Source organism: Colossoma macropomum, unplaced genomic scaffold, assembly GCF_904425465.1.
Source record: "Colossoma macropomum unplaced genomic scaffold, Colossoma_macropomum, whole genome shotgun sequence".
In the NCBI taxonomy this organism is placed as follows: domain Eukaryota; kingdom Metazoa; phylum Chordata; class Actinopteri; order Characiformes; family Serrasalmidae; genus Colossoma; species Colossoma macropomum.
The window spans coordinates 32,987,070-33,009,948 of record NW_023494806.1 but is presented as its reverse complement, the minus strand read 5'-3'; the positions used below and the strand labels follow the sequence as shown (position 1 = coordinate 33,009,948).

General features: G+C 41.4%; 1 protein-coding gene across 1 annotated transcript in view; it reads left to right on the top strand.

Annotated features, from left to right (window-relative positions):
• Positions 1-5,980: 5,980 nt before the first annotated feature.
• Positions 5,981-22,879, top strand: part of arvcfb (ARVCF delta catenin family member b) — a 149,098-nt gene continuing 132,199 nt past the window's right edge. Inside the window, exon 1 of the mRNA XM_036599157.1 lies at positions 5,981-6,056. Coding sequence (XP_036455050.1) covers positions 6,027-6,056 — 30 coding nt within the window. The 5' untranslated portion in view covers positions 5,981-6,026. The remainder of the gene's footprint in view (positions 6,057-22,879) is intronic.

Below are 22,879 nucleotides of genomic sequence, written 5' to 3'. Positions count from 1 at the left end.
AATGCAAGGTTTTGTCTGGACAGTGACAATATGGAAATACTTATATGTAATAGTAATATGCCCCATTTGTTTTATATCTGTGTGTCTAAAAGTAAAATATGTAATATATTTTAACATATCACTGTTGTCGGAAGAAAACCTTCAAAAATCTTCAAAATGGTAACTTTATAGGAGAAGGAAAAAACCTACTTTACTTTTAATGTAAGTCAATGGAACCAGACTTTTTTCCAAGTCATTTTAGTTCATTTCTTTTAGTCCATTCATCATCAAATTTACATATAATGTAAAGGGTAACATGTATTTCCAAATTATGTCAAAAACTGAAAAATGTCAAAAATGAAGATACGAGGTTTTCTTCCGACAACAGCGAAATATTATATATATATATTGGTGTAGCCAATGTAGGAAAGTGACACTGATGGACACAGCGGTAGATTTAATGTTTCCATTCTTCCTCAATATTATTCTCACCCAAACGTTTTCAGTTTACTGTTAAGTCAGTCATATTCAGGTCCATATATACTTCACAATCAAACGCTGGGGTTCCGAGAAGACGGCACTGTCTACAAATAAGGACAGCTTTAGGATTTGTGTACTTAAACTATTAGAAGATGCTTTTGATGTGCGCAATATGGGACTTCTTTATCCTGGCCGACTGACCCGACATCAGCTCTCTGCCCTTTGAAACTCATTATTCCACCACCGTCGGCCTTCCAGGATCGATTAAGAGCAAGTTCATTTCGCCCAGCCCCCGTCACTTCTTCACTTCCTCTGGCCTCTCCATCTTCTCCTTCCATTCAAACAGCCTTTCAAAAGAACTGGGGCTCCTGGGACAGTTATGTATTGAGCACCCAACCCCCCTCCAGTTCCACCAGATGGGTCGAGAGGCCTCAAGGGGGGAGTCCATGTTCCTCAAAGCTCCTCGACCTGACTTCAGCCATATTGTCCTGGACGTACCAAGCATATGGCTTCAGGGTCAGAAATGGTTTAGAGTGGCTGGTGCCCCTTTCCGGCTGGTTAAGTCTGGAGCTTTCCTCGGGCCAGCGGTCCCGTGCAGAAAGATCTGCACACACTGTGCTTTCTAATTACATTTGAACACGTCCCTCTGCTTTGTGAGTATGTTTCAAATGCAGTATTGATTAAAATGGAAGTAGGGGACCTCATTCTGTGGTTACAAATGACCTAAAAGGATCTAGGACATACTTCCCTGCTGTATATCATGAACCTAAAGGGGAACATTCCTGCATAATTCAGAGGGTGTGATGTATATAAAGTCATTGAGAGTGGTTTGATGTGAAATGCTTCGTTGTAGAGAAACATACCGACTGATTTCTTTATAGTGGTGGTGATAGAAACCAGAGTTCGCTTTGTCTACAACACAAATATAGCCATTTTATTTACTATCCAAAAAGACCAGTAAATCTACAGGTCTGCTGAGTTTTTATATGTAATGTTGATGGTGGTAAAATAAGTTTTCTATTTGGCCTCACAATGATGTCCACCATGAATGTGTTATTAAAAATATATTTTAGGCCAAGCTCTTCTCAAAACTATTGCATAATGTCTCAGGCATCAGGCAGCATATTCATAACCGTTTCATGAAATTGCACAGTGCTAACTGGTGGGGTATAAGCTACCTTTACTTATTAGCATTGATGGGTAGTAGCTAGTTACATTCATTCAGTATTTCCAAATTGTAATACTTTTACTTCTACTTAAGTTTATTAGTCAGTATGTGTTTGCCATTCATATTCAATCACTACTTCCTTTTTTGTTTTTATTTTCATTATTTTGTTGGTGACAACATTTGTATTGCTTTGTGATCGGTCACATCTCTGATCTGGGAGCTTTTAGGATTTTACTTTGGACTAAAATAATCCCCAAAAAGAGAAGCATAGGGCCGTACAATCTTCAGTTTCTGTGCTGAAAGATGGAAATTCCACTGCAGTTTTATACGTTATTCAGTACTTACATAGGTTTTTGTTCTTCAGTTTTCTTGGGAAGGTTCTCTTGGGTCATTACCCAAGTTGAACATGGATTTAGGCTACGCTACCCACCTCTGCTTGCTACATTAGCCTCCTAGTGCCACAAACTAAAGAAGCAAACTTCAGACACCAAACACATCTTGGCTGGTCTAATACATTTGAGGAAAAGGGAAAATTGTACACATTTGATTTTTACCTACTAGTGTTCCAACCACTACTAGAGCAATAACAAAACTGGTCTCAGGTCAGTGATCTGGCATCGTGTTAACCGTCTTAGGTCATGTGGTGGGATTACTGATGTCCTCTGACAGCTCCCTAATGCGAGCAGCCGTGACAGATTAGCACAACCAGTTGGACTGGCGCTAATGCAGCTTTCTCAGATTGCTCTCTCTTTTCTATACTGATGTAGGGGTCAGTTTACGGAAAGTGTCCATTTTCTTCAAAACTGTAGTTTATATTTGCTTTTTTTGATTCATTTATATACTTAATTAATGATATCCCAAATTAATGAAATCCCAAACAACTACTGCTCATGTTCTCTCAAATTAGCTAGTACTGTGCTGGATGAACCCAACTGAGAACCCAATATGTAGACTTAGGCAACAAAGACCCACATTATTTAGTATAACAGTGCTAAAAAGCGTTCTTTCCATGAAAGAAGAACCACTTTTTGGTCTCCTAAAGAACCTTTCTGTAAATGTGTTGTGTGAGAATGAAGAACCTTTTTAAAGTTTTAAGAATCTCCAAATAATGTAAAGGTTCTTGGGATGAACCCTTAAATTGGTGTAATAAAGGCAGTGGTTATATTTAAGGTTCCACAGAGGGTTTTTTTGAGAAAGAATCCTTGCTTCCCTGAAGAACCATGTAATGAACCTTTTAAAGGTTCAAAGAATCTTCACAAGATAAAAAAGAAATGGTTCTTTCTGGAACATTTACCTTACGTGGAGGTTCTCTTAACTTTAAAATAGTTCTTCACCATCACACACCTCATTTGCAAAAATAGTTTTTCCCAAAGAACCATGCATTGAAAGGTTCTTCAGGGAACCAAAATGGTTCTTCTATGCCAATGTGCAAAGACCTAAGAGTGTATCTTGAACCATGACAACTCAAATAACAATTTGATGATATTTGGTGATGGAAAATGTTTCGAGTATAGTTTTTTGAAGAACCTTTTAAGAAATTAAGAATTTCGAATCCATTTAAGAAATCCATCCAATTTAAGAATCCATTTTCGCGAAGAGTATATGTGAAGGTTCTTTAAACCTATAAAAGGCTCTTCACACTCACAAATCTCATCAAACATGAGCCTTAAGGTACCCAAAAGTGGTTCTTCCCAAGTAGTTCTTCTCTCAAAAAACCTTTTTATGACACTATTTAAGAGCTCAAGACTCTGAGAGCAGTACAGTAAACCAAAGGGTAAGATTATACTTACCAGTCTTTCCTCAGAAGAACGTAGAATCTTTGATAAAAGCTTCTAGACTAAAGACTCTAATGCCTGGGAGTTCTAAACTCCCTGGCTCTGCAGACCGTTGATGGGGGCGCGATCAGCCTGTAGGTGTTTGTTAGAGAGATTCCTCTCCAGCTTTATCAGACAATGGGGCTCATTACAGGAAGTGGAGGTCCAGAGAGCACATTCCACATTCTCTGCTAATGGAAGCTGACAGGGGTCCATTGGCCTAACCACGCTACGCTACCTCCATTCTCTCTCCGTACTCCTTCTCACTCCCTCCATCCTATCCCAACAGATACGTGCTCTAATAAACGTGAAGAGTTCTGAGAGTTCTGCAAGTTTGCCAAACCCGCCAAGAACACAGAAGTTATACAGATAAAGAAGAATTCCTGTCTTTTGTCTTTTCCACAGCCCCACTTAGCCAGAACAACAATAGAGCAGTAATAGAGGTGTCCAGTTCTTTGGGGGGGGGTGGAAGCTGTCATCTGCTGTTAGCTTGCTGTTGCTCATCGCACCTCCCTTTTCTTTCTGCTTTAACGTGCAGACAGCCTGTTCCCACCGGGACGCTGCGTGGAACAAAAGCTAGAGGCACGACTCTAACATTCCTTAAAGCTCTGTCGAGTTGTCTAATGAACCTCGTCTGGCACTGTGTTAAACTCCGGCTCTGTTAAAGGCTGATCTCTGCATTAAAGTAAGGTTCAACAGTTTTCCCCTTACTTTAAATGTAGACGATCAGCCGAGTTATTTTTGGTGTCTGAAGTTAGCTTCTTTAGTATTGCACTGAAGCTACAATGCTAACATAGCTAAAAAGTAATGGAAGCTAACATCCTACCAATTATTTTGCGTTTATATGTTTATTTGTAGAGTCAAAAATCAGAGATCACCAGTCATTTTCTTAATTTCCAGTCAAACACCCCCCCCAACACATATATATATACATATATATAGTATATATATACTATATATATATATATATATATATATATATACAAAGGGGAAATATGTTTGGAGTCTGTAATTGTTGCCCAGGTTCATTCGAGGAGTGAGGGGACAGGTACTGGCCACAGATGAAAGCGCTTGGTTATGAAGCCTCAGGATGAAAGAGAAAAAACTTTTCTTTTTTAATTGGTGTCAACAGGCCTCCTGGTGCTTCCTCCCCTTTTCAGCTTCATCTTTAGCTAATGAGTTCCCATATTTCGTGGACATTCAAGAATCGATTTGTCCGTGACCTGCGGATGACTTCTGCTTCAGATTTAGGAGAATAACCGTTAGTCTGGACTTTCCTTTCAGCCCAGCATGAAAGAAGAATGTTTTGTATTTCTTTTCTTGACTCAACTTTGTGGTGACGCATCTCTCCTGGCCATCTAAATGCATGTGTGTGCTTGTTTGCTGAATTCTACGGATTTTTCCAAATTCCTGTCTAATTGAATGGTTAGGATGTATACAGTGTCATACTGAGTGGTTTGATGTGAAATGCTCCATTCTAGAGAAACCTGCCAGGTCAGAATTGTTCACAGTGGCAGTAAAAGGAACCAGACGTCTGAAGTTTAGTGCCTATAAACGCTGCCTTGCAGAAAGTTAGTACAAGAAATGGTTATGAAAACCTTGCCTGAACCTATTCATGTTGGAGAGGTACAAGCAGGGTGTTATAAGGAGAAATAGCACCTCAAAGAAAGTGTATTTTTTTCAGATTTATTAATAAACATTACATATAAATGCTCAGAAGACATTTAGGTTCACTGGTGGTTGCATATAGTAAGTAAAATGGCTTTGTTTTTGTTCTGATTCCTTTCACTACCACTGCAAAGACATCTCATAGGTTTCATCAAACATCAAACCACTCTGCACAACTTTGTTTATGTCAGTGATTGAATTTAACATGGAATTTAAGAGCAGAAGTTTATGTGGTGGCAAGAAGCAGGCGGAGGAATCTTGGGGATTTGTGATGTGCGAGGGTCAAGAGATGGTCCTATTTTTCGAGAACGAGAGCGCGATTTGAAGCCAGCCAGAAGTTCCCCGAGTTAACCAAACAGAAGTTGTTGGTACAGCCCTCTTCTCTTTGCCCCACTTCAGCAAGGCTCAGAAAGCTTTAATCCACTAAGACTGCTCCCGGCCACTCCCACTTCACAGGGGAGGGAGGAGGGAGAACGGCAGAGAGGGACACAGAGATACTTGAGCTGTCGTGATAAGTCTCCATGCTCCAACTGAAAGGTCTTAAAGACTGTAGATCCCTCAGAATTCCTCACTTGACATTCACATGGGCACGGTCTTATCCTCTCTGTCTCTCTCTCTCTCTCTTGCTCTCTCTCTCTCAATCTCAGTCTCTCTCATTCAATCATTCTCTCTTACACACACACAGCAAGGGGCCTCTCTCGGCTAATTGAGGTCGTTCACTCTGGCAGCAGTGTTGCGAAAGGAAGAGGTGTAAATGTCCCCTTGTGCGCTACATGATCCACGTTAGCCACGTAATTAGCTCTGAGCTGCAACTCTTGTCCACTCCTGCTGGATCTTACCACGACAAGGCACAGGAGCTGACAACAAGCCAGATTCTCCTGGCCCCTCGGAACAGACCGAGGCCTAATGACCTTGCCATGGAGGTGCTTCGCAGACTTCTCAACAAGGTACTAGCTCACCATAGGCTGTAGTCTCTTGCTTGCGGTCAGTTTCTTACCTTCAGACTGTGCCATTTGAATTCGTAGTCTTCCTCCTTGAGTAGGATGTGTTGCATGCTTCTCTTTGTACTGGAAACACTGATCATGTTGCCTTCACTTGCTGAGACTGTAATCTTTGCGTTTAAGTGCTTTGTTGTCAGGAAACATGTTTTAGGAAAGCTTACGTTGGCAGCACTGTTTCATATTTCGGATAAAGCGACTGATAAAAACGAATGTTAAGTTTGTCTAATGCCGTAACTCATGACAAATGCTACGAGCCAAATGAAACATCCCGTCAACTGGGAAATCCGACTCTAAAAGTCGACAAGTTGTTCCCAAGTCAACATTTGAATTCAGCATTTGACTTCATGTGTACTTGGCCTCTCATTTTGTCAACAGTAATGAAGAACCACTTCACTACTTAAAAGAAATTTGCTGTAGAGCTGTCAGCATACATACAAAGACATTCTTGTTTTTACTTTGCAGCTCAAATGTTTAGATGTTGAGACTGATGTAATTACTTAACGCAGTACTAGTAACTTGCCTACGGTAATGTTGCTCAGATCTATTTGCTAACTGAACCTGTTTGGTAAGTTAGCTAGTTAGCCAACCAAGCTAACCAGATAAAATTTAGGATCTTTGTAACAGTTTGTCTATTATAAAAATATACATAATGAAACCAATACCTGCATTTGTAAACAAATGTCTGACCTACACAGTGACTACTGAAAGTGAGTTGCATTTAGAGAGCTAAATATTTGCTGACCACTGAAATGTCCTTTTCTCCACCATGATGACAGGGTCAAAGTCAGAAAGTTGGGAATCAAAACTTCCAAAGCTCCCACTTATAATCAATGTATAACATTGTTTTTTTGGTTCACAGAAATCTTTAAACCTTATCTGAAAGCGTAGAAGGTCCCGAGGTTTCTCCATAGTTTATGTTCATTCTCATAACCCATGGAGAAACCTTGGGACCTTCTACGCCTTCAGATAAGGCTTAATGATTTCTGTAAAACAAAAAAACGATGTTATACATTTTCTTAGCACTAACTTACTGTTAAAAAACCCATAGGGGCGCTAGCAGTAATTATCTTATTTCTGCTGGGTGTTTTTTTTTCTCATTTGTTTGACTGAGTTTTGACATTTATGGCCTAAAGTGAAGACCGAGCTCTTATCATCATGCTTCGCCGCCACCGAAATCACATTAGAATAGTGAAAAGAACCCTTCCACTTGACTGTTTTTAAGGTCCAGTGAACGACTGCTCATCAACACATTTTGCGTTTTCTCTCATGCAAAAATCTGCCATGTTAATGTCTTTAAACATGCAGCTCATGAATTCATTGTGGAATGTCTTCCTTCGGAAAAGGGAATACTAATGCTGGTTTTATTTCCTGCTCGCTGTAAGAGCCATGTAGTCATTAAACATGCATTTATTTATTTATACCGTTTGGGTGTAATCATCTTGATGCAAGCGCATATACACGCCGAATTCTCGCCATGAAAGACGCATCTTATTCCTTTGATTAGGAAGAGAGGGAGCGTGTGTGTGTGTGTGTGTGTGTGTGTGGAGTAATTGCAGCTGGAACTGAATTTCAGTAGAGCTAATGAGGATGAATTATGTATAGAGATAAAGCGGGAAGAATATTGTGGTCGCACGTCTCATGAGGTGCAGGAAGTCCCATCAGTCACACCGCAACTTTGAATTAAATAGTGACAGCTGTCGGAGACTCATGCTTCAGGTTAGCTCGTACTGGGGGGAGGTGGAAGAAGCTGCCCCTTTAAGGCTGATTCAAGACCAGATTTAAGACTTGTCTCTCGTTGGTTGGAGTCGCTAATTAGTCAGCTGTATTTAACAAGCTAACGTAGTTCAGCGAAAGAGCAGCACATTTGCGTCCAGCAGGCAGAGCTGAATATGGACAGCAGCAAAAGTGATTTGAATGTATGTGTTTCATAATCTCAGGGCATTTTTTCCACTGTACAACGTACAGGAACCTTTTGCACCAGAAAACTGGAACCATGCTTTTTCCATTGGTCATCGGTCCAGTAATAGCTTCCAGTTTGGTGGTTGTTCAAGACTGAAGACTAATGGTGTTTGATGGTAACACTTGCGGCCGAAGATAATGACAGTTTATCAAATTCTTTACTGTTCCAGGTGAAGATAAAGCCATAAAGCACTATCGCATCATCAATTCGTGCCCTAGAATGTAAACTAGGATGGTATACTGATGTGTTAATTGATATATTTAGAATTATTACTTTGTAAAGAATTACTTTGTAATTGTAGTTTGCTAAGATGACATAAGATAGTTAGGAAGCTAATTCTGATGTTTTTAGCGTTTACTAGTCTCCAAAGAAAAAGTGTTTTCTCTCAGTTTTGTCATTAGCTAAAAGCTATTCTTCCAGGTGAAGATAATCACCAAACACTACTGCATCACCAATCCGTCAAAAGAATAAAAGCTAGGATGCTCTGGTAATGAGTCAATTACTATTTTTAGATATATTAGTTTGTGAACAGTTTGCTGAGGTGATAAGCTAGCTAGGAAGCCGATGCTAACATATTAGCATTTATGCCGGCCTTCACAGAATGGGTGTTTGTGCTCGTTTTCATACCTGACAGAGAAAATAAAAGTTTTGCGTTATTCGTCAAGTGGTTCAGTAACACTGTACTGTAGGGCAACACCTACATTATGACAACTGACATAAACCTAGGAAAACGTTTCTAAAGGTCTGTTCCAACAGATGTCTTAAAAGCTGCTTCAGTCAAATTTGATGTCATTTCACCCTAAAGTGAAGGGTTATGACATCTGACGCTTCTTGGAGTAAGCCTTTATGGCTGCGTTCACATTACCAGGTTGAAGTGGCACAAATCTGATTTTTTTGCCCTAATGTGACTCAGATCTGATGTTTTCAGAGCTGTGTGGACACACAAATCTGATCTTTTCAAATCCGACCTGAGTCACTTTCATATGTGGTCCTAGATCGGATATGTATCCGATTCGTAGCCATGCGACCTTAATGTGAATGCTCAGATCCAAATTCATGTGCTTTTTTTCACTGCGTGTGCACCATCATTCAGCGTTACCATGTCTGTAAACGGTGGAAAAGCAGCTCATTTCACCTTTTTCACCTTCGTCTCACTCCAGTAATGAAGTTGAGAGCTGATCAGAGTTAATTATCTTTACAGCGAAGCTCGTTCTGCTCGTTAGTTTGTTTGCTGATGAAGCACGTGACGCACGCAATTCATTCATGTGACGTTACTGAGTAGGATGTGCTCATGCAGGGTCATTTCAGGACGCCAGTTCGTTCACATTAATGACCGATTTGAATCCTTACCTAAACGAGTGTGAACCATCATGCCAGAGAGATCGGATTTGAGCAAAAAATCTGATTTAAGCAATGAGGCTTGTAATGTGAACGTAGCTTCAGTGTTATGCAATGTTATGAAAGGTTTGTGTAGGTGTCATGCTATACATGTTGCTCTACAGTGTTACTCATGCATTTAATGTAAACATGGGCATTTGTGAGTGTGTGATCACAGAAAACCACACTGTTATGTTAGTACTGTTGAGCTAATGCCTCAGTTCACATTTTCAGGGCTAAAAAATCGACTACGCAGGTTTGGGTACATGTAGTGTAGACATGTAGAACAGTGCAGTATACCGTTTATGTCAACCGATAAGTTAAGCTAACTAGCAAACAAGGTAGCTAATTAGTCAGATTAAGCCCTATAGTAGCATAAAATGACCAAAAAGAAAATTAAATCGTTATATCGAGCAAGAAAATCACCAAACTGTGCAGCAGTCCGGCCCTCCAGGACGAGAATTTCCCACACCTGATCTAAAGGCTTAAGCTTAAGAGCCTGAGATTTGTTTCTAAGAGAAATATAAATGCAATATATGAATTATTGACAAGGGTCCCAGCATATGTGTATCTTCTTCAGTCTGGTTGGAAAAGCGTCCCTGGTGGCTTCTCATGAAGCTACATGAAAGAATGCCAAGATTCTGAAAAGCTGGCAGTGGGTGAGGAATATAAGGCTTTTTGATCACTGCATAGTTCCATATGTGTTATTTAATGATTTTGATGTCTTTGCTGGTATTCTAAGTTGTGGAAAGTAGTAAAAGTCAGAAAAACCCTTCTATAAGTTGGGGTGACCAAACCTTGGACTGGTACTGTATGCCTTACAGTGTTTGTAGTTTGTTTACAGCATCACGGGCGACGTAAGATTGCTCCAGGACCTGAAAGCATAGACCGGGGGTCCTTTCTCAGAGTTCGAGCCCTCCAGAGAATTGTGTCTCTCTGAGACTCTTGCGTTTCTGCTATCACTGTTGCTGAGCTGTAGCAGACACCCTGTCTGTTTTCTCTCTGCAGCCTAATTAGATCCTCTCTCCCACTTCCTCCCTCTCACGCACAGAGTACACTGCTTTCTCTCTGTTCGGGATGTGTCCTTATGAAAGCTGCAGCCTATCTATATATCTATATATCTATATAGATATAGATGTATAGGTCATATATATCAGAAAATAAGCTATCCTGTGTCGACCAGAGGACGATGGGTTCCCCTTTTGAGTCTTGGTTCTCTTACTCTGAGGGAGTTTTTTCTTGCCATTGTCCCCGCTGGCTTGCTCATGGGGGCTGTAAAGCTGCTTTGCGACAATGCCTGTTGCAAAAAGCACTATATAAATAAACCTTGACTTGACATGACTTGACATGACTTGACATGACTAGACTAAATAGTCAATGGTTCAGCTCCTCCGTGATTGTAGCATCTCATTCTCATTCACTAAGCTTGTCTATTTTTGTTATAACTAGAGCTTCTTTGCACTTTGCTGTCGCTTTTGTCAGTTTGCTGCTCATTGATTTATCTGTATTTCTCCCACAAGCACTGTCCATTTCATTTTAAAAGCTGTTAAAAAGCTCTATTTGAATGAAAGGGCTACAGCGCAGATTCTAGCACGGATGTAGTAACATATAAATAGCTGCAGCTGGGTTTTGGCCTGCTCTACTACAGATGGTTTTATACACATGCACTTTGTAGGTCTACAATTAAATTACAGACTGTGGCTGCACAGTTTATCAGCCAGTTGATACATGAACCACAATGGACCACAGCTGATGAGATGTAGGGGATGTACCACTCCTAGCACAGCACAGGTTCAATTGTATTGTTGGACTCTTTACATGCTACGTACATTTAAAAGCTAATTTGTACATAATTACAAGTCTGCAAAATGCACTTTCATGGTGGGTCTTTCTGATAAAATGGCCAGTCGAGTGTAAGTACAGGGTAAGTGGAATTAACAAACTGCATATCCTATGCAGAATGTGCATTGTAGATATAGAGGCGTTTAATGTTTTTTTTAGCTGCTCCTGCTACAGCACTGCAGCACAAGGCTAGCCTGCTTTGGACCTGAACTGGGTCAGCACAGCTCCAGTCACATACAGTCACACACATGCACGCACACATACATAGATGCACATTCCGCAAGAGGCACCCGCCATCTGGACCTAAACGCTATAGGATAACATGCTCTTCCCCCCTGCTGATGCTGATAAGATGCTGGAGTAAGGCTTTTTCCAGCTTCTGTTTGGCAGACAGTCTGTGAGGGAACTGCTGTGGACGCTGCAAATGGAGGTAGGGCCAGTTGTCCCCTTGTTGTTCTGGGTTTTCTGTAAGTTCGTCCTTTTTTTATGTTGAAACGAACAGTTAGGGGACACAGACACTTGATATGGCAGCTGAAGATTAGAGTGGCAGAAAGAGAGAAAAGGGAAAGAGGGAAAGGATCACTTTCCTAAATCACTCGTTATTCTCCTATTTAACATTTGTCTACTTATTACTTTGGCGAGCGCCGAGCGCAATTATCTGTGACAGGGGATATTTTTCCGCATGAGTAGCTTTATATTATTGCACGTTAATGTTTTGGAAAATGTCCATTTTGCTAATGTGATATGTGACAAGTGGGAATGGATTGTGAGAAGTGCGAATGAATAAGAAAGGTCTGGATTCTGTTTAGGAAAGTGGTGTGATAAAGATTTTTAGGGTGACACTTTGCGTTTTTCTATGGGCGTCTTTATTCCGGTGAGCTTCTTCCAAGAGCTGGGCTCTAGGGTCTATTGATCCAAATGTCAAAAAGGAAATCAGCCTTCTGTCAGACAGCACATTTTCATCAACCCGCACTCAGTCGACCGCTCAATTGCAGCTGAGGAAATGCATCATGCTATGTTTGACTGCACTGACTGAAAAACTCTGAGTCTGAAGTGACAGGAGGGAGCCCGCCATGCAGAGCTTGTGCTGTTGATCAGTCCCTTTGCACATCACACGGTCTTGATAGAGCCTCAGAAGGCACTCTTTGATGCCGCCTGAGCCTTTGTGATCAATCTTGACCAAAGGACTCCACGTTTTGCTTAGATCTTCTCCATATGTTTGCATGCCCTATCTGCTTGTCTGAAATGGGCACAGAGTTGCCAATGAAAGGTTGGGTTGGAAGAATTTTCCGAGGTTAAATTCATCCTGCTCTGTTGTGTGGTTGTCAGGAGATGACCTCTCTGAACTTCACAAAGTTTTCTGGCTTCATTTCCCCTGGTGTAGCTTTTTAAAGAGAGATCTGAATAGTGCTCAATCAAGTAAACGTTAGCCAAATCATTGGGAGATTGTGAGTTCTCACCCCCTGGTGATGCCACAGTTATCCTTGGTCAGGAGTCCAACAGAGCATAATTGGCCATGCTGTCTGTGGGTGGTCGGCCCTACATCTCCCCCCATCACAACTGTGGGTGTCTGTTAGCTAATCTAGCAGAATTGGCGGTTAGTGTTCTCCTTCAAGCACGTTGAGCTGTTTAAGCGGTGGTATGAAGAGTTTGGCTTCACATCTCAAAGGAAACACATGCCAATCTTTACCCTTCCAGCTTGGTAGAGGGCCTAGTTAGCTGAAGGAAAGTGACCACAACTGTTGAGGGGTAAATTGGGAAAGAAAGAAAGATTTGAAAAATATACCAAGCTTTTTCTGGCTGTTTTCTGTCTCTCAAAAAGCCTTGCTTTTAAAAGAGTGCAATAGCTGGGTTTTAGTCGGTGGCCCACTTGAGTTTTGGGACCCAAGGTTTTTTTTTTGTTTTTTTTTCTAGAAAACAGCTAGAAAAGCTTGGCATATTTTTCAAATCTCAATTTCTTTCCCAATTTACCCCTGAATAGTCGTGACCTAGCTAGCTGGTGGATATTGGCCCCAACTTTTGAGAGGTAAATTGGGAAAGAAAGAGAGATTTGCAAAAAAACAAGCTTTTTTTGACCATTTTCTCTCCAAAAGCCTTACTCTTGAAAGTGTGTACTAGCTAGGCTTTAGTCAATGTCCCGCTTGAGTTTTAGGACTCCCTTAAATTAAGTGACGAAAAGAAATAAACCATCTGTTATGCGGGCAACGTTTGCTCTCAAGTCATTCAGAGGATTTATCTTGGGCAAAAAACAAAACACTGCTACCTCGATTGCTCTGCCAACTGTGGAATCTAGGGAATTCATGATTTCATTATCAGAATGAGTCTGAGATTGTAAAACCTGGTGCATATGGCTTGGGTCATTAGAGCTGCTGTTATCATTTTAGTTGTGTAACTTACCCTAACCTGTTGAGCATAAACAAATAAATCTGGTTAAGACCGCTTAAACAAGGCCAGGTGGGGTTTTTTTGAGTAAACTAACAAATCACATTTTATAGCCTGTATGCTTTAGATTTGTTTCTTCTGTAAAGTGCGTTAGCTTCCCATCTGGAAGCTGGAGCTTGGAGGAGTAAAATCAGGTGCTCAATGCCTTCTCTGTCCTCCTGTAGCTCATTAAACAGGAGATGCATGGTCCTCCATGCTTATGTCCTCTGTTTCATCCTCTCTGCAGGACAGGTAGGCCAGCCCTTTGGCACCGAATTTGAACCCTTGCTAATTGGAAAGAGGTGAGCGTCTTGTAGCCATATGGAGGCGGCCTGCTACTGGAGAGCTTTCTAATCTTCTCAAGATGGAGGAAGGGGGAGAGATTTGAGGCCCTTGTTTTCAGGCAGAAAATAGCAGCCCTGGAATCCCAGCACGGGCTTTGGCGTGCCAGTGTTGATGCGGCACTTTTGGATGTGACTGCACTTTGTGGTGGACAGGAGTAGCTGATAATAACAGTGGTTGGGTTGGGGGTGCAGATATTTAGGTCTGTTTTTTTGAGCTGTAGAAATGACCACTTGCCAGTCAGTGAGTCGCTGCTATTGACAACGTTATGCCTCTCCAGAGACTCAGTCTTGCTGCTCTGGGTTGCCATTTTATGTGTTTTTAATGCCTTCTGTTGGTTCAGGGCATACTAGCTCTTCAAGAGGCCTTTCTGGAATGAAGAGTAATAAAATTAATTTCATTTTAGCTTGCAGTTTTTATTTGTGGGTATTTATATGTGATGTCAAGGCCTCTAATTGGAAGTGGTCAATGGAGTTACATTCCAGTGTTGATGCTCTCTGTATGTGGTGTGGTGGGGGATGGGTGGGGTTGTTTTGAACAGTTTGATTTGAAAAGTTTGTAAGAGCTTTTTATTGTGCTGGTCTTTGTTGTTTTCTCTCTCAATATTGCTTCAGAGATCTGTTATTGCGCTTTTTGAAAGGAGTGCAACGTTTCAAAGGGGCCTGCAAAGGAACTTTGGACTAAATTCAATATCAGCCCAATATGAAGACCTTCTGATTTTATTGTATCCACTTCTTCTCTCGACTCAAACCCACACATAGATATTGTTTTTTTAAGTTTGACTGGAACAGCTAGTTTCCTCATCTTATATACTTTGAAGGATTTGATGAGCACAACAATAAACTGTTTGTTTGGGTGAGAAAAGTACAAGGGGTCCTTGTCTATTTTCATTTCACTCTTGAGTCATCTGTGCCTTGTTGGAATGGAAAAGTCAGAGATTTGATCTGCCTGTTTTGTACTTTGTGTTTGGCCTCCTTAATAGAATGGAGCGCTGGAGAACATTCCAAAGGTTTAGGCTTCTTTGCCCAACGTTTATTTCTTCTGCTAGCAAACGCAGTTGCCGTGGTCCGACAAAGCTCTTTGGAGGGAGACTAGATGTTCTTTGTCTTATCCCGGAGGCTCAGAGGCTGATACACATCATGCTTGTTAGAGCTCATTCCTTCCCTCTTCTATGCGGTGCTGTTACTGGGGGTCATTGCTTAGCCAAGGTATTGCTTAGCATTCAACTTCAGCTAAGTTCCATATCTTTCGTGGTCAGACAGGAATCTGCTCAGACTGGAGAAGCAGGCTGAGGTCAGCGGTCTATGGGGCTACAACAACAAGGCCAGAATTTGAGACATCTTCTGGATCAGTTTGGCCTTATTTTCTTTATTGGTGCCTGCTTCTGGCACGCGATGTCCCTGCTAGAGTTTACCTGCTGTTTTGCCTCGTTAGATCAGTGGTGAACCGTGACTGACAGAGCTACTTTCATGCTAATTTCTGCTAGCGCTCTTATGGGATTTTACTAGCTTGTTAGCGCTAAGCTAAGAACATTACGCATTCCAGGAGGCCTTTTCTCACAAAATTGGTCCCACCTATTGGAAATCAAAACATGATTGGTTGATTTCTTTGTTATGTAATTATGCAGATGAAGTTCTGACCATTAGGAGAACTCGCTTACCTAGATAAACAATTCCTGATTGGCCATCTTTCTGCTCAATGTTCTATTATGTCCATTCAGTATTTAACACTGAAACAAGAGCAGCACTGCAATACTTAAAGGGTTTAAATACAAGCATGATTCTGTTGAATAAAAATTAGACATGTATTTTTTTAGTTCCCAGAAATCATTAGACCTTCTCTGACGGCCTTCTCCCCTCTGCATTAGGGAAATCCTAATTAAAAGCGTAGGGTTAGCTGTACATTACATAACTTTTGACATGTACTTGTGTAATTACATTCATTAATTAGTTATTTCCATAATGAATTATATTTACATTTGATTTACATTTGGTATGGACAGGTTCATGTTTTTCCATTTGTTTCAATGTCAAAAACAAGACTGTACACACAACAATAGCACACACACACACACACACGTGTACACACACACACACACACACATGCACACACACACACAAACACACACACACACACACGTGTACACACACGCACACACACACACACACACACACACACACGTGTACACACACGCACACACACACACGTGTATACACACACACACACACACACACATTTTCTAAGACACTTAGCCTTCTGGGTCACGGGAGGAGCTGAAGCCTATCCCAGGGGTCATTGGGCATAAGGCAGGAAACACCCTGGACAGGGCCACAACAATAAATTTCCATCAAATTCAAATCATTCTGCTTACAGACACAACGGACATTGAATGTTTGGAATCTGCACTATTCACAGACTTTCTCTGCTTGTTTCGACAAACTGAGTGAGAGTGAATTAAAATGTAGAAGAAGAGGTGTTTCAAGAAGTGTAGGCCTTGCAGAGCAGAGGCTCATTATAGGGAGAGCCATGCTCTACTGCCTTGGTGCGACCACCATGGTAGGAAAATTAGTGGCAACTTTCATCTTCAGGTGACCTCAGGCATCTAAGGCAGCCAGATGGTTGAATAATTAGCCCAAAACCTTGATGTTGGATGTTCTGAGGGGCTATATGTCTGACTATGCCTTACAGTAACTCATTCATTCAGCCGGTGCCCTTATTCAGAGTTCAAACAGTAGAAGTCAGACCAATGCATAGTGTCAAGAGATTGTGCAAGGATCTGTGACCTAAAAGAGATGAGCCTTAGACATGTACCAAAAAGGTTCCTAGGCGAACCAGTCTCTTTTCCTTGAAGAATCCTTCAGTGGATGGTTCTTAAAGGGAGGATTATATGTAAATGAGATCTGCAAATGTGAATAATGTTTTTGACCTTTTGCCCCATTCACAATTAATTTATTGCCTGGAATTCATTTCAGTAGAAATGCGTATGATTTACGAAACTGGAAGCTGGCATCTTTGTAGGTGAGAAAGCAAGTAGCGTGTTTTTATTATGTTTTGTATTTGGGCTTTTTTTAATGTCAGGAAACCTGCAGTTTTGTGCTATCTGTTTTATCTCGGTTCAGCTGTCTTTATGGAGAGGCCTGAATTGTTTTCACAGCAGGGTTTCTCACTTCTTTTTACCCCCCATTGCTCACTAGCAGCTTAACACAGAGAGACAACAGTGTCCTAGTTAATCTGGAAACAGTTATAGGAGAAAATATTTCACTTATTTACTTAATTAAAAAATGTATAATTCATTTTCTGTTGAAGTGGCATAATGGCCACTAGGGGGCCTACAGAAAGAGGCTGTGAAAGTATTCTCGCGTTTTGTGTGATGTATATTCACCGCCATTTTGAGGACTGAATCAGCGCAAAGCCTTCAATTTGCTGTGCGTTTCGTTGTAATAACTGTAAAGGAAAACCATTCAGTCTTATATTTAACGTTTATGTTTCTCCATTCAAACCTCATTTAAATCTCCAGAAACAGAGAGTAAAGTTATCCCTGGCTGTTTGCAGCTCCGTTAGGGGGATGACTGTTTATCTCTCAGCTGTTAACATTAGCAAAAGTTATCTAAAGGCTAGCATTGTTCACATCTGTGTTAATTAGCTGATGTCGTTACCCTCCTATGATGACAGAGTTTTTCTCCTCTTTGTGCAACACTATGGGATCCTTTACCCACCCTGACGTGAAGAGCCGGTGGGCTGCTGTGCTTTTAAATGCTTTGAGAGACTCTCCAGAATAGGGAGAGGGGTTGTGTATGAGATAAATATAAATGTCAGGAAAACACAAATTTGGTAGCTATCCACCAGCTTAATTGGGACCAGGAGTTTGGGTGGAAACTGTGTAAGGATTGCAGCCTACTCTGTTGACTTTGTTGAGGTAACACTTTTCTCTTCCGAAGTAAGGTGAGTTATTTGAGCCATTTTTTACCTACATTCGTGTGGGGCAGCGAAGCCAGAAATTCAGTTCCAAATATGGTGACCACAACAGAAAGATCACATGACTAAAACCCTAGGATTTTCCAAGCCAATAAACCAGGGGTGACCACTCTTGGTCCTGGAGATCTACCACCCTGGAGACTTGTCTATACCCGCCTGCCTCTGACAACCTTCATTACCTGGATCAGGGTTGGCACTAAACTGCACAGGGTGGTAGTTGTCATTGATTGAGCACCTCTGCAGTAAATGTTTTACCTTTAAGAGTGGACCATATCTTTTTATCTATTCAATAAAGACGAGTGTAGACCCTGAGGGCAAAAAGAAATGCAGCCTTTTTTCACGCTAATCACGTCATGCCTTGGAAGGTCTCTGCGCAACAAGGACGAGAAGTAAACTTCCCACATGCAGCCATCTGCCAGCCGGTGCCTGTCTCTTTCCACAGCAGGTGAGGGTTATCCATGGGAAATCAAATTCATTTAGCTCAACCAGACATACATATGTTCCAAATACAAACATTGCCTCTCGAGGGGGTTGGTGGGGGGCTTGGGTGGTGGGGGTGGTGGGATTGTAACTCACCTGCATCTCGACCACCAAAGATGTGTCCAGCATGACTTGACATTTTCCTCTCTTTGTCTCTTCCTATACATCCCGGCAGGGTTTATATACGGTGAGGCAAGTTTGTTTGCGTTCACACTTGTAGCTCTGTGATTAGTAGCCAAGAAACATTTGAGCCATAATTAAACGGGAAGTACATGAATTTTGCACTGTTACTTGTTAAGAAAGACTTCACAGATTTTGGGGTTCCTCAGGGTTCCTGATCTCCAGCCAGCTCCAAGTCCTACAAACTCTCTTAACCATTATAGTCTACACTGCAAAACTGCTCTCGGATCAGTGCGGAAAAGTAGGCTCCAACAAAACCCCTTTTTGGGAGACGTCTCGGATTCCGCGAAGCGGCACAAAGGAGATCCAGGCCGAGCTCCGCGCTATAGAAAGCATTCTGCAGCTTCATCTATTAACCCAAAAATCCTGCTTTTGTCTGGCTTTTTTATTTATGTGTGCTAGCATTCATCTCATTGTCTATTCTAGTATTCGCTCTATTATTCATTCCGCTCGCTGTTCTATTCTGCATCGCCCTTTCACTAGCTGCAGTGAGCAAGCACATTCCCTGGAGAGAGGCCAGGAGTACAAATGCGTGTGTGAGTTTCGCAGGAATTAAGCCAGGGCCCCAGACCTGATTTGTACACAGATTGGATTAGCTGCATCAATTTGGGAATCAGCCCTGCTGCAGCTGAGAGTTCGTGGGCTTGTTTATTTGTATTCTTACATATGCCTCTGCTGTCATGTGCCTGGTGCCTCCCATGTGCTGATATGTCATCATATGTGTGTCTGAAAACAGGTTCCCCATGCTGTGTCCCAATCCACAATGCTGTTGTCACCTATTTTGGGCTGGGGGTCTGTTTGGGGTTCAACACAGAAGGGATTCCTTGATGGGATCGTGTTTCTCCCATTCTGCCAGAACACATCACGGAGCGACCTAGCGCTCCTCATCCACTGTTTCAGGATTGTGGCGAGTGTAATTAGGATAAACCTCTGAATGAACTCCTATCAGTCTGCTGTATTAAACTCAACCAATTGAAATGCCACTGCCTGGTGGAAAATGTACACAATTGTCCACTTACCACAGATTAGCCAAGGCAAATTTGGCTTTTTTAGAGGCTAATGTTGTTAAACACTGGAAGTCAGTAGTCACCCAAATCTTTTTTGTAAATACAGCCACAGAACTTCTCTCGAAACGCTCAAACCTCGTTCAGGCCTTTATTGAGGTCTGACGGACTTGTCGATGTGGTTTAGAGCACGTTAGGCAAATACAGATTATAAATAATTGTTAATGTCGAATTTTTGAACAGAAAATACAAATATATCTTCAAATGTAATCCATGTGCCTGTGTGACATGTATGCAAATACAAAAACAATTTGACTGACTATTGACTCCTAGTTTGTGTAAGCAGTGTAAGCCTTGTAGCTCCAGCACTGAAGTAAAGAAGCAAAATTTGGACACCAAACATTTCTTGATTTGATTTTTCATCAAACCAATCTTTTAAGACTGGTGCAAAAAATGGTGTCTTGGCAAGTGAAATAATCTTAAATCTAGTCAATATATCTAATGGTCCTCATGTTAAGATTGTTGTAAGTTTATTATAAGATTATTTAACTTATTTCTAGATATTTTGTGTTGTTTTAGGTAATTGTACTAAGTATAAATAATTATATTACTATATTGCAGATCAGTTTGCTTGTTTTAAGAAATATGCTTGAAACAAGCAAAATTGTCTATCAATATTGTGAGATAATGTTGACTTAAAATGAGTAAACGTGTCTAGAAATAAGTGAAATAATAATAATAAAAAGCTTACACCAATCGATTTTTAGACATTGTAGATGAATTGTATGAAATCAAACTGAATTGTGCGTGATGATGCAATGAATAATTTCCTGAAGACTCATAATTGAACGAGGTCATTGTGAGGTCAGAGATTTTTGTTTTTGCAAGATGCCAATCAAGCTCATTAGTCTGAAGCGCTGATTGTTGTGACTGTAGCACAGCAGCTTGTTGTCGGTGGCTGGAGATCCTCTCACTTCCTGTCTATCAGGGACGGGAAGGGCGGGGCTACATTCCAGGCACTGTGAACAGGAAGCTCCTCAGAACTTCCTTCCTGTGCTGATACAATGCTCCAAAACAGAGCTAATGCCAGAACTTGTAAACACACACCACATGCATTAGTTCCTAAAGAGTCTAAAGACAATGTACATGCAGTTAATTTCACTGTTTGATACAAACTGACCACTTTATTAGAAACGCCGAACTTATACTTCCACTCACTGGCCACTTTATTAGAAACACCCACCTTGTTCTTCCACTCACTGGAAACTTTATTTAGAAACACCTACCCTATAGCTCCACTATAAGGGTGTACAGTTGAAGACTGTACCCCATCTGTTGCTGCACAGTTAATCACACCCCTGTACCCCATTCTTCACAGGTCAGATTCTGACCACAGGACCTCTTTTGTTCAGTGTTATTTGGGTGGTGGATCATCATCAGCACTGACATGGTAGCGATGTTGCTGGAGCTGTTACACATCAGTGTCACTTCTTGTGAATGGTCCACCACACAAAAATATCCTGCCAGGAGCAGCTCTGGGGTCAGAAACTGACCATTGATGACAGGCTAGAAGATGGCCAACACAAGCTGTGCATCACCGGACGGGCCACAGTTCTATACAACAGCAAGGTGGACCTACAAGGGAGGCCATAGCCTGCTTGCTTGGTGAGAGAGGCGCTGGAGCGTGTTCGTGTTTGGGCGATTGCGGTGCGCCAGCTCCAAAATGAGCCTAAACTGATTTGGCAGCTGCGTGCCGCAACCCTGCGTATCGCTCTTCCTGGAATCCTTTCCGTAAATTGACGGAGCGCGCCGGATGTGTCTGACAGCGCATACACACACAGCGGAACAGAACAGGCCTTTCTTTCAGTGCAGGATGCTCCTCTTTGCACTAATGGGCATTGATACCATGGTGGCTGTGGACAGCTGGGATGGCTGGTGGCACTGCAGGCGTTGAGCCAACCAGTCATCAGCATCAGCATCATCACTGTCATCATCCTGATGTGTCTAAAGTGATCTCAATATGATGGCTGGATTCAGTGTGTTTGGATTAGTGGGCTGGGCTTTCCTTTCATCGCTGTCATATCAAAACCTTTTGGTGCCAGCCTTTTACACAGTATGAACATTGTGTGAGCCTGATTAAGAGCCTATGAGCCTTAGTGTTCAGACGTTTAGTCCTTTTTTAAGCCGCAGGAATCGTAGCCTAAATTACAGTAAGTTTCATCTGCCTTGTTATTGTTATTGAGTACTGTGCAAAACTCTGAGACCACCCTTCATTTATTTAAGTACAAATTATGTATGTAACAGAAAATTACACACAAGCCTCAGCAACTAAAAATTGGACAACTATTATGTCCATTCTTTGCCTTTATTACAGCTTCCATTCTTTTCTGAAGTGTCCAGAGATATTTTTCCACTCCTCCAAAGTTCAATCTTAGAATTGCACGTGGTTGCACGTTCTACTTCTCACAATCCAAATAATGTTGAGGTCTGGACTCTGGGGTGGTCAGTCCATTGTTCTGAGAACACCAGAACCTTCTTGTTTAATTTCCTCCCTTTTGTCTATCTCCTTTTCTCTGTAAGGGCTTCCTGACAGCTACACATCTTTTCAGACTCCTACCGCTGAGTTGTCTTCTCACAGTGGAAGGATGGCTGTGGATGTTTTCAGATTTGAAGCAAGAGTGGAGCTTGATTTTCTCCTCTCTCTCAAAGATGAAAGCTTTAAATGCTGTTTATCTGATGGGGACAGTGTTGGAGATCTACAGGTCTTCCAGGTGGTTGTTAGGACTCCCATTTTCTCTGTAGCTTTTAACAATTTTCTGTACTTTTGGAAACTTTTGTTTTTTGCTTTTACGTTCTCCTTCCGTATGCAGGTGGATTATCTTGTATACAATCTCTTCTGAAATATCCTGAAAAATTAAATAACTTTTACTTAATGGCTGTTTTGACTGGTAATTCAATACACAAAATGTGGTTGCACAGTACTTTGTATACATATATTGAAAAGACACAGTCTGAATCACAAGATTTTACCATTTTATCAGAGAAGATTCTCCTCCACAAACCGTTAGTACAGCGCAGGAGCTGCACCGCAGCTACTACACCAACAAGATTGTCACGTTTCAATAAACTGTTTCTAATTATAGTTTAGAACAGTGTAAAATAGACCCATGTAAAAAGGTGGCCAAGCT